Here is a 13,133-nt window from a genome sequence, read left to right as displayed (position 1 = left end):
TATGTTTAACAAGGCAATGTACCTTATTAGATTATCAGGTCATTGTCACATCGAGAGCTTGTTGTGCAAAAATTGGCTACCGATTCCGCACCCCCCCCCCCCCCCCCCCCCCCACCCCACCAATAGTAAGTGCACTTCTAAATGTATTTCAATGGTTGCAAAGTGTTTAGGGACAACCTGCAATTATCACAAAGGTTCTATCAGAAAATTAAGACTTTTCAAAAAACAAAAAGCCATACCAAATTACAATCTTTAAACAGTTCAAAAGGATCAAAGTGGTTTTTTGGGGGGCTTTCATTTTGTTCAACCCAATATTGTTGTGGGAAATACAGTAAAACTCTTGATAATCCAGCATCTGGCTGTTGAGCAACAGCTGGCGAGACCGAGGAAGAATTGGCCAAAACAAGAAATTTATTGGTCTTAAACCCCACATCAGATCTCCTTCAAAACTATCATTTGACTAGTCACAGTGACAACCACAAGAACATTTAATCTTTTCCTCATTCTAAGGAAGGGTCCTCAACCAGAAACATTAACCATTTCTCTTCACAGATGCCGCCTGACCAGCTAAACATTTCTACCATTTTGTTTTTGTACAAGAGTGTGGAACTGGAGTTGTCTGCAAGTCAAAAGAGTACACAGAGCTAACAAGATTCCATTCTCTGAACATCGAAAAAATTTCCACCTGATTTTCCAAACTGGCACCAGTTTAGAAACTAAAGAAGGACAGGCAGGTGAAAAGTCAGGATAATTTGCTGAACAATAGAAGGACAACAAAATCAACAGCAGATACTGGACTAAATGTACTATATTTAAATGCACATAGCATTAGGAATAAAGTAGATGACCTAGTGGCACAACTACAGGTTAATAAATACGACATTGTGGCAATCACCGAGCCATGGCTTTATGACAGATGTGATTGGGAACTGAATGTCCAGGGGTACACAGTGTATAGGAAGGATAGGCGGGTAGGCAGAGGGGGAGGTGTGGCCATGATGGTTAGTGATGATATAAAAATCAATAGAAAGGAAGGACATTGGGTCAGAAGAGGCGGAATCCTTATGGGTGGAGCTAAGAAATAGCAAGGGTAAAAGGACAATAGTAGCAGTTACATATAGGCCCCCTAATAGCAGTCAGGAAGTGGACCATAAGTTGCAGTTTGAAATAGAAAAAGTGTGCCAGAGTGACAACGTGATGATGATTATGGGGGATTTTAACATGAAGGTGGACTGGGAAATCCAGCAAGGCAGTAGATCTCAGGAGAGTGAGTTTGTGGAATGTCTACGGGATGGTTTTTTGGAGCAACTTGTTGATGAGCCCACCAGGGGATCGGCTGTTTTGGATTGGGTGCTGTGTAATGAACCGGAGGTGATTAGGGAACTAAAGGTAAAGGAACCATTGGGAACTAGTAATCACAATATGATTGAGTTCAGTTTCAAATTTGAGAAGCTGATAACTGGTGTATCGATATTTCAGTGGAACAAAGGAAATTACAGTGGGACGAGAGAGGAGTTGGCCCAAGTTGATTGGAAGAGTAAGCTAGCTGGAGGGACGGCGGAGCAGAAATGGAAGGAATTTCTACAAGTAATAAGGCAAATGCAGGATAGATATATTCCAAGAAAAAAGGTTTTGAATGGAAAAAAGGCACAAATGTGGATAACGAGAGAGGTGAAGGCTAAACTAAAAGCAAAAGGGAGGGCATACAAGGAAGCAAAAATTAGTGGGAAAACAGAAGACTGGGAAACTTTTAAAAACCTGCAGAAAGAAACTAAGAAGGTCGTTAGGAAAGAAAAGATGAATTATGAAAGGAAGTTGGCAGATAACATTCGAAAGGATACTAGGAGTTTTTTTAAATATACAAGGAGTAAAAGAGAGAGACGGGTTGATATAGGACCAATCAATAACAGTGCAGGAGAGATTATAATGGATGATAAAGAGATGGCAGAAGAACTAATGAGTATTTTGCATCGGTCTTCACTGTGGAGGACATCAGCAATATACCGGTTAGTCAGGGGTCTCACGGAATGGAACTGAGTTCAGTTAAGATTACTAGAGAGAAGGTGCTAGGAAAACTAAATGGGCTAAAGACTCATAAGTCTCCCAGACCGGATGAGGTGCATCCCTGGCTTCTGAAGGAGGTGGCTTTAGAGATAGCAGAGGCATTGGTGATAGTTTTCCAGGAATCGATAGACTCCGGCATGGTTCCGGAGGGTCGCAAATGTAGTTCCGCTGTATAAGAAAGGTGGGAGGCAGCATAAAGGAAATTACAGGCCTATTAGTCTGATGTCAGTGGTGGGAAAGTTATTGGAGTCGATCCTCAAGGATGGGGTTATGGAATACCTAGAGGTACAAGGCAAGATAGGTCCTAGCCAACATGGTTTCGTGAAGGGAAGATCCTGCCTGACCAACCTATTGGAGTTTTTTGAAGAAATCACAGGTAGGGTGGATAAGGGAGAGGTGATAGATGTTGTGCATTTAGACTTCCAAAAGGCCTTCGACAAGGTGCCGCATAAGAGACTGATAAGATGAGAGTTCATGGAATTACAGGTAGGATAACAGAATGGGTGGAGCATTGGCTGGTTGGCAGGAAGCAAAGGGTGGGAATAAAAGGATCTCGTTCTGGTTGGCTACCAGTTACTAGTGGTGTTCCGCAGGGGTCAGTGTTGGGGCCGCTTCTTTTTACCTTGTACATTAACGATTTGGATGACGGAGTAAATGGTTTTGTGGCTAAGTTTGCAGATGACACCAAGATAGGTGGAGGAGTAGAGAGTATTGAGGAGACAGGAAGGTTGCAGATACACCTAGAGAGTTTAGGAGAATGGGCAAGGAAATGGCAGATGAGATTCAATGTTGAGAGATGTGCAGTTGTACACTTTGGAAACAGAAATAAACGAGCAGATTATTATCTAGGAGAGAAAATTCAAAGTACAGAAGTACAAAGGGACTTGGGGGTACTCGTGCAAGATACCTTAAAGGTTAACCACCAGGTCAGATCGGTGGTAAAGAAAGCGAATGCTATGTTGGCATTCATTTTGAGAGGTATAGTGTATAAAAGTAAGGAAGTGATGATGAGGCTCTACGGGGCACTGGTGAGGCCTCATTTGGAATACTGTGCACAGTTTTGGGCCCCATATCTTAGGAAAGATGTGCTGACATTGGAGAGGGTTCAGAGGAGATTTACGAGGATGATTCCCGGAATGAAAGGGCTTACGTATGAAGAGCGTTTGTCGGCTCTTGGACTGTACTCACTGGAGTACAGAAGAATGAGAGGGGACCTTATAGAGACATTTAAAATGTTGAAAGGACTGGACAGAGTAGATGTGGTCAAGCTGTTTCCCTTGGTGGGAGAGTCCAGGACCAGAGGGCACAATCTTAGAATTAGAGGGTACAGGTTTAAAAACAGATGAGGAGAAATTTCTTTAGCCAGAGGGTGGTGAATTTGTGGAATTCCTTGCCACATACAGCAGTAGAGGCCAGATCATTGGAGGCATTTAAGGAAGAGATAGATAGATATCTAAATAGTCAGGGTATCAAGGGATATGGGGATAAGGCTGGAAATTGGGGTTAGAATAGTTTTTTTTGTCCCCCCCCCCCCCCCACCCCCCAAATTTCTCATTCCTTTTTCTTTTTTCCCTTTTCTTTGGAGCAAACTCAATGGGCCGAATGGCCTACTTCTGCTCCCTTGTCTTGTGACCTTGCGATCATCATTTATCATTGTGATTCTGCACTGAAAGCACAGTACCTGAACCATTATAGAATTAAAGAGAAATGGTGTGGAAGCAGATCCTTCAGCCCACTGAGTTCATGCCAACCATCCATTTACAACAATCCATCATTAATCTTTTCTTAAAATTCTCCCTCAATTCCCTGCAGATTCTACCACTCACCTACATACTTGCGACAATTTACAGTGGTCAATCAAGTTACGAACATGCACATCTTTGGAACGAGAGAGAAAATTTGAGCACTGGCAGGAAACCTAAACAGTCAGAGGAAGAACATGCAAACTTCACACAGAAAGCATCCAAGGTCAGGATTCAACCAGCAGTCTGTCATTGTGAGGACATGACTAACTATGCCACTGTGCTGCTCATTTATAGAGTGTCAGAGTAATATAGCATGGAAACAGACCCTTTGGCACAACTTATCCATGCCAACCAAGTCGCCCACTGAAGCTAGTCCCATTAGCCCATATTGCCCTGAACCTTTCCTATCCATATACTTGTCCTAATGTCTTTTGAATGATGTTATACCTGCCTCAACTACCTTCTCTAGCAGCTTGTTCTACATACGCACTACCTCTGCGCAAAGAATTTGCCCCTTGGGTCTTCCTGTGTACACACAGCACTCCCCTTCTGTGTTTATGAGTGTGCACAGTTAGTAAAATCAAAAATCTGCACTTGCTGGCCTTCAAACTGAAACAGCAACTCTACCTGCCCTGCTGATGGTTTCCAGCAATTTTTTTTTCCAGTATGCACAGTTCTCATGCGGTTGAACTACTAATATGTCTAATAAACTAATTAATGCGGAATAAACCATCACTCAAAAAGCTGCCTTCGATTCGGGCATTAATAATAAAATTATTGGCAACTTAATGTGCACTGAAGCTTAGATGAAATGAATTGCAACTTTCACCTTTCAATACTTACCACACACGCCGTTTATTATCCTGAGGTGAAATGGTTTCTAGTAATATGCATGCCTGACATGCAACCTCCAATCCAAGAAAGTCTCATTACCTGTGATACTGGGCTTGCAGAAACTGAAACTCATCTTTGATTCGATCACAGGAGTCCGAGGTAGTAAACTTCAACTGTTGTGCTGACTGTGATGGAGCCTTTTGTAAAGAAAAAAGAAAAAGAAAAAGAAAGTCAATTAAGAGGGAAAATGACTTGCAATAAAATTAGTCACACCATCTTGCACGTGTAGAATACAGGTGCAGATAGGAGTTACAGATGGTTGCTTAATGGGAACATAATCGTAAAAAATGCACCACAGAAGACTTGTTTAAGACTTGTTGATGCTGGTTGCTTGATTTTCTAATCTCAAAGGAATGGCACTGTAACCAGCTGAGGAAATTTCATTAACATGCCTGTCATTGAGTCTGGTCTTCTCCAGCCTCTAATGCGAGGAACAGCATTTTGTGCTTAGCCTCCAGCTTTGCTCAGTCTTCAGGGTAATTTTTGTGACTGCATCAAATCTCATCCTCACCCCTCCAATGACAGCTTTTTATTTCCCGTTTTCACTGCCCGTATTTTCATGGCTTTCTGTGGTCTAGAAGGTATAGATTTCTTGCTAGGTGTGGGTGTAGCGGAGACAAGTAGCCCCCACTATGACACCATTGTGCCCATAAGCTACACAGTGAGTGATGAAAATTACTCAACTACAAGATTAGAATTAGAGAATTGCTTTAGTCATCACTCAATGCTTGCACCACATACCTTCTAGTAAAGGCATTTCATCAGCAAATCACAGGTACCTTGGCTGACACCACCCTCCAAACAGATGCAAAGCCGATCATAACATCATCACTGCCAACCTCAGCAAGATCAGCTCGGTTAACACAGGTCAGGATGCAACCCATGACCTTCAGAGCCTGCCAACAGATACTACAACACTGGGATCAATACAGTTTCAAAAAATGTCTCTTACAATGCACGCAACAGCTTGAAGTTTGGGGAAATATTTTAGAGTTCCTCACTGTTTCTGGACTGAGCTCATGGAAGCTTCAACCATGCTCTAGAGAAGCACAGCATTAAAGAGCAACAATCAATAACATGCAAAGCTCCGAATAAGAAAATGAGCTGGTTTGCCATTGAAGTTAGATTTGATGGATTAAAGTGCAAAATCCACCCTTGGAACTTAGACATAGCATTCCCACATTCACCCAATCCATTAGTCCTCCTCAGCTCACAGCTTAATGGAGAAGGCCAAAGGTCAGTAGCCAGCCTGTGTTGTTTAACAGCTGACCAGAGAAAGATTTCCCCCCTACAGCTCCTTCCTCCCCTCCGAGGTGGGGAAACCCAAGAATACTTCGTGCATCCAAGCAGCATGGTCATCAGTACCTCTGGATATTCAGCTGTATTAATATTACCCAATCCAAGATTACCACATGTACTTTTTGGGCAAGATAACTTTGTATCATGGGAGAGACTCAATTGGAACAAGAGATGAAGATTGGTTACATTGGCCCTGATGCAAGACTTTCCAATAAGGACAAGGTATGTTACTTGGAATGTAGGCTAGTGCTGGCAGAGAATGGAAATGAGGTTCGTTGTTGCAGCTCAGTAAGCTTATATTTCCAAAGTGCAAGGTCGAAAACAACCAGTAAGATGGTGAGATAGGAAAACTCCAGCATCGTGCTGCATGCAATGGAAGATAACCCAAAGTTTTATCCAAAATTAGAATTAGCCATTTCTGGTTTTCAGTGGAATTTCCACAAAAAGCCTTGAAAGGTGATCATCACTCTGGCTTGAAACATTAATGTAATCCATATTTAAGTATTAAAAAGCTAGCTTATAAAAGCTCAGAGAACATGATAAGTAAGCCATTAAGTAGTTTTCCATATGTCCAGAACACAATTTAAATTATGAATGCCTCATGCATTACTGAAGCACAACTAGACATTAAAGGCTTCAAACAATACAAAACAAATAGGATTCTGGAATACAATTGGCCTCCAGTCACTTCCAACAAGAGTTAAAGCATTACCACTTCAAAGTATGTAGTCTCACATGACCTTTGATAGTGAAACGAAGGGAAAAGGCTGTGTTTTCATGAATGGTTCAATGCATTGCACAGGACCAAAGTAAAATGGACTGACAAATTACTAAAATACTTCTCTCATGATTTCTACAGATTTGAATTTGTTGAAAATAATTGTTCACTGGTATATAACCCCTCACTCCTGGAAGCAAGCAGATATAATAGCATGCACAGTGAAACATTTATGGTCACATTTAGTGCCGCATTAACTGGGGGGGGGGGGGGGTGGTGGTGGTGGTGGTGGTGGTGGTGGTGAAGGGAGGGAGAAGTGGAAGTTGGAGAAAGAGAGCCAATTTAGCAGGAAAGAGTTCATCTTCCTCTAGCTTGAACTTGCATTCTGTTCACTATGGAGCCAATGCACTTGATTTCTAATGTTATTCCCTGATAATAGCACGCTAGCTTCAGTTAAAACATTCAGACGAACATTTACACAGGAAGAGAGCAGAACCTGAAACAAGCATGGGTCCAGGTGCACAGAAATTGGTTTATATTCCAATACATGGATGAACCCACTGCATATCAACTACAAAATTCTGCTTGGTCCTTCAAGTTAACTCACATCTGTACAAGTTCATTAGATAACAAGAGGGAAGAGTTTTTCCACTTCTCTAAAAACATCAACCCCCATCTTTCTCTTCCACATACTAGAGTGGCAACTCTTGGTAAACACATTCCTGAAGGACACATCACATAACCATCCACTCCCAACCACAGTCAACAGCCTTAATTACATCCCTTCCATTATAATGTTTAATAAATAGGTATTCAATGAAAAAAATATTCAAAACTCCAATTGCTCACAGCAGTGCCTGGAGATTAATCTTTTGTAATGTCTGCATGAAGGCAACCCAGGAGGTTTGACAGTTTGAACCCATGTGCGTTCATTTCTTGCCTTGTGTCCAGTTTAACATTTCTGCCTGCCTCTGTTGATTTCCTGCATCTGTTAGAGATACAGTGACAGGTGATGCCATTGGAGGAATTGTCGAGGAGGAGTCACTAAACCCAATATAACGAGAGTGGCGAATTAGTTTAAGTAGAGACAAGTGATTAGCCCAGAGTGCTTCAGTTAAGTCAATTTCAATGATCCACTCAGCTCATTAATTCCTCTCGGCTGGTCCTTCTAAATAATGCTGTCAGCACTCATTGCCCATACAGAAACAGAATCCAAGCTAAATTGAGGTACACAAGTAAAAATGTTTTTTTTTAATTTAAAAAGCTAGAGATGAAAGGTGTCAGTGTTCAAGTGAACACCCAAGATTTGTTTCATTGTCCTGTTTACAGCTACTCTGAAGTTGTAGCTCATAGTTATAGTCTGAAGCACATTTTGTTTTTTTTCTTTAAAAGGACAGCTATGACAGAAAACTAATTCTTAATTCATTCCAAAGCAATAATCTGTGGCAGTATTCCTGCCATTGAAGGGTTTGATTATAAGCCAAGTAAACTCAAGAGTCTGCACCTTCAGCTGCTACTGCAGCAGACTTTTGGGGAAAGAATGGCAGCAAGATTATTGGTGACATCGCTATGGTTACCAGCCCACAACATCACAGCTTCTTAGGATAAGCCTCAATTGGTTAAAAACTGATCATCTTATGCAGGTCTATATTTGTGAAGGATTGATGTCACAGCTCAACACTGCAATACTCCCAGGTCCAAGTGCATTATGCTGCTAATAGCGATGAAACACAACATAACACTCCAGATAAAGCACCACTTTATACTTGCACAGCACTCCTCAGAGAGGGAACATTTTATAGAATTTTATTATATTTTGGGGAAGTGGTAAGGGAGTCAAGAAAAGGAGGGAACAGGGAAAACCAAGCAAGGGATAAATTGGATGGGAGGATATTCATGAAGCAAGCCCTTTTAAAAGACAGCTTTTATATTCATGGGCGAGTGGGAGAAGGGAAAATATCATGTACATGGCAGCTGCAAGAACCTAGCCCTGGTCTTGCGCCTGGAACAGTCCTGTGGCAACCTATTGAGAATTAGAGCAGCTGAGGAGGTTTACCTTAAAAAGCACAGAAAGCTGAGAAGATTTGATTCAAGTATTAAAATCATGGTTCAGATCACTGGATTACTTGGGTAAAGTTCCTGACAGGCCAAATGGACTCTGTTATTCCATGAATCCATTAGCTATATAAGATCCTCAAAGAGAAACTGTCACAAGTACATGGCAGGACAAAATTTGCCAGAAATGCTATGTTTGCCCCACTATGCCTACAACAACCCCTTCTTTAAGTGCTGCTACGTCAGACAACTATTTCTTTTGAACATTTAAACCCATCTCAATTTTCTATGCACTGTTTGTCACTGGACAGGCAACTTTCTTCTAGCTACCAATATGAAAGCTGCAATTCAGCCCATCTTAATTTCATCCAAATTAATTCCAATTTTCCATTTTTTTCAGGATCTAATTATTTCTTTCTTCGATGACTCCTATACTCATCCCACTTTGCAAACTTGGTTTTCAATTTAACAAAAACAAGTCGTGCACACTTACCAAATTTTCACAAAGTTCAGAGGTTGCACAGATGGCATGAGCAGCATTGATCTGTAGACTAGGAACAACATGCATTGAGTCCATGCAAATCAGCATAACAAGCTGAAGTCCTTCCCAAGAGTATAAATCTACCAAGATTTGACTATTTGCCTCCAGGGTACAGAAGATGAGTACTGATGCTTAAAAGCTCAGTCATGGAGATCCATTTTAAGGAACCATTCAAGGACGGAGAGGAGTAATGAACTGGATCAACTGAAAATCAGACCCATCACATTTTGAATGGCTAAGAGAACACCGCATTCACACTCTATGTATGAACTTGTATTCAATCTTGCCATTATTTTTTTTAAATATACATTTTGAACCCTTGGTTTTAATATTTCAGCAGAAACCATTGTTCTTCAGAGTCTGACCAAAGATTCCAGACAACATTTGAGCACCAATGCAAATTCAGAGGACTGCAGCAATGTAGTAAAGCGCTTTAGATTTCAATCCACAAGCCTGCTCTGCTGTGTTATGTTTATAACAGGGATTGGTAACTTCATTTGAACAAATCAAGCAAACATTTTAACAGAAGGTATAGGGGAAATTGTGCAGGAAGATTTCATTTGGGCCAACTAAGTATCAGATCAACAGCTTGGAGTAGCATTAATTGCACACTGGAGAGGATAACAGGTACAGATGTCAAGGACTCACGAAACAATTGGACTGAGGTAGGGTGTTGGATTTAAAGTTGACAAAAGCAACAATAGAATATTAAGTACCAAAATTAATTATTTGCATGTGAGCATCAAAAATCCTTGTATTTACATAGCCCTTTTCCAAAGCTTGGAAGAGTTTTGAACCACAGTAATGTTGGAAACACAGCAGTCAATTTGCAGATATGGTTGCAATGTGATAGTGACCAATTTTTAAAAAAATGTTAGTGGGTAGATATTGGCCTAAACACTGGAGATAACTCCTGTTCCTCAAACTAGTCAAGAGACAAGTAGATAGCAAAAAGGAATGAATAGAGAAGAGAGGACAGAAAAGCCAAGGAAAAGAATAGGGAAATAATAATGAGGAAAAAGAGGACAAAAGGTCTGTGCTAGATACCTTAACCCAGCCTGGTTCACTCATCTTTAGCACACAAGAAATATATAACTCTCTGAACTATGTTCATATTCATTATTTATAAGAATTGAAATCAATATCATCAGTGACCTTTAAATAACCTTTAAGTCCAATGTTCATATCTTTTCTCCCGGTGCTGGAAGCAGCATTGCGATTACAATCAGAGTCTGCCTTAACAGATGCTGTTATGTGGTAATGTCAAGCTCTAGCCACTTGAATAAGAATCACCTGCTAAAACAAACAAAGGAATTCACACTCCCAAGTATAGTTTGCTTTGCTGTTCTGCAATACTAATGCGATTGCTGCCATTTACAAAGTGAATGCAACTTTTTAATATCTTCTTAAACAAGCTCAGAATACTGTGCAGGCAATTGTTTGAGCATTCAAGTGTCCCATTTGCAGGACTCGAAGGCCATCTTCTGCTCCCCTTCTAAAGGAACTTTTCCCTGCATGATTCCCCAATTTTAACTCCACAAATGCCCACTGCCCAGGTCACAGTACTCTTTGATACAACCACAGAAGCTGCAACACCTGCCTCTCTACCTTTCCCACCATCCAGGAACCCAAACATTCCCTCAGTGAAGCAGCAATTCACCTTTACTTCTTCCATTTCAGTGAACCACATTTAATGATTACAACGTGCTTTCCTCTGCATTGGTAAAGGAGACCACACCATGACCAGTGAATGTAACACCCCAAACTGGATATTGGATCCTTGCTGACCGAACAGAGACATCAAGCAAAGTTGTAATCAAAAGAGATTATTTTGCTGATACCCCCATTTGATCTGAAAGTGTGTCTGAGCCTCTTGTTGCCTATCAATTGAATTCTCCACATAATCTCTTCTGCTTTCCTCCCCACCACATATCCTCTTTGGTTCTTCTCTCCACTAACTTTTCTCTGCCTATTAAAACTTTCTCATTATTATTCCTAGTTCTGAGGAAATTAATTTTCATTTTTCCATCTCCAGAGATAGTGTTTTTACTAGTTACTTGTAGAGGATTTTCCACAAGGATGGCCTTTACTCAAGCTTGAAAATTCCTTCTACCATAATGGGCATGTGGCTGCTTCAGTTAAGAACAATTTAAAAGTCATTTTGTAAGCATTAGTTTATTAAAATTGATGCTCAAATTAATTTCCCCATTCAATTTCAATTGAATTTTTAAGCATCCCTCATAACATTCATATTCACATCCGATAGTCTTTCATATCCAAACCTTACCACCTCACTTGATCGGTGTTCCTCCTCCAGTTTTCCTCCTGTGGTGCGAGTAATCTTCATGCTTCCTCAGTCTACAATGATAGTGCTATGACAGAGTTCTCTACAGTTGCAATCAATGTGACTCAACACATTGCAATTGTTTTTTTTAAAAACTTTGTGAAAACCCACTGAGTGGAGCTAGAAATATTTTGCCAACCTCTATAACCCCAACAACAAGCATAGCACACTGTCAAGTGATCTAAACTGGACATGGTTAACAAATGAGGAAAAAGAGTTCAAGAATCTGGAATGCAAATACTTAAAGAATTCAGCAAATTGCTTGCTAAAGCTTTGTGGTTAATTCCTATTTTAATTTCACCGCTGAGTTTATTTCCATCATTATCGTTTTAAAAGGACAGAAAGCATTGATTGCAATCATTGATTTACACTAATGCTAGTCTCATTTGAAATGAATGCCTTCAATAGGCTGCATTAATAAAGCTTTAATCCAGTATAAATAATATATTTAACTCCAGAACTGCTTTGGTTTCATAATCACATTGTCAAAATAGAATCGAAATAGGAAAGGCTTCCAAGCCCTTCAAACCTTTTCTTTAATTCATAGCTGATCAAAGACAACTCCATATTATGCCCATAAACCTTTGGTTAAAAATATCAATTTTTGATGTGAAAGTTAATAGTTGACAGCATCAATTACTATTTGCAATAGTTCTGAATTTTTCTACCCATTGCACATAGATCAGTTTCCCATTCTACTCCATGAAGGCTTAGCTTAAATTTTTTTTTAAGGCTAATTTTCTTAGCTTTGGACTCTCCAAACAGCAAAAAAAAATTCTATCCTTGCTATTAGTTAGCATCAAGGTCTTGAAAATAAGATCAAATAATTCAAAATTCCAGATATAATTCTAGTTTGTGGAATTCTACTGTATAATTTAATCCTCAACATCCAGTTATCACTTTGGGAAATCTACACTGCATTCCCTCCAGGAGCAAAATTTCCTTCCCAATATTATACCCAGAACTGCCCTAGTACTCTAAGTATGGGCTTCTTTGAGCTGAACTTCCACCCTGCTTATACCCTAGTCCACTCAACATGGAAACCAGCCTTTCAAACAATTATTTTACTTATCCTTCTGATATTTTTAAACAATGTTCAAGAACTTTAAGTCTCTTTAGAATGCCACTGCTTTAGAAATTACTTGGTCTATCCTTTTTAGGTCCAAAGTGATCTTCATATCACAGTTAACATTTAAGGACCAAAAGGACAGTCACTTGCACTGTTGCCTCTTAATGTGCGATTTAATGTGCGATTACCAATGGGTCATGGGAGAACAGGGTTTTGGTTGGGGGGGGGGGGGAAGCTGGTGATAGAAAATCAATGCTTTTCCTTTCTACAAATCCAGTGTGGAAAACACAATCTCAAAGGGGGATCAGTTTACACTGCAACTACCTGAAAACCAACCCAACTATAAACACTAAAATCAGGATATTAAGTTGAACTGTGACATATCCATTAATTCGCTGGACAGA

General features: G+C 40.2%; 1 protein-coding gene across 1 annotated transcript in view; it reads right to left on the bottom strand.

Moving 5' to 3' along the window:
* The window catches only part of LOC127582501 (TLE family member 5-like), a 106,769-nt gene that overhangs the window by 72,957 nt on the left and 20,679 nt on the right, over positions 1-13,133 (bottom strand). Inside the window, 1 exon segment of the mRNA XM_052037810.1 lies at positions 4,743-4,840. Within this exon segment, the coding sequence (XP_051893770.1) occupies positions 4,743-4,840 (98 nt within the window).

The sequence above is a fragment of the Pristis pectinata genome, chromosome 24 (assembly GCF_009764475.1).
Source record: "Pristis pectinata isolate sPriPec2 chromosome 24, sPriPec2.1.pri, whole genome shotgun sequence".
NCBI classification, from domain to species: domain Eukaryota; kingdom Metazoa; phylum Chordata; class Chondrichthyes; order Rhinopristiformes; family Pristidae; genus Pristis; species Pristis pectinata.
Note: the sequence above shows the minus strand (reverse complement) of the source record. Positions and strands in the feature narration are given on the sequence as shown.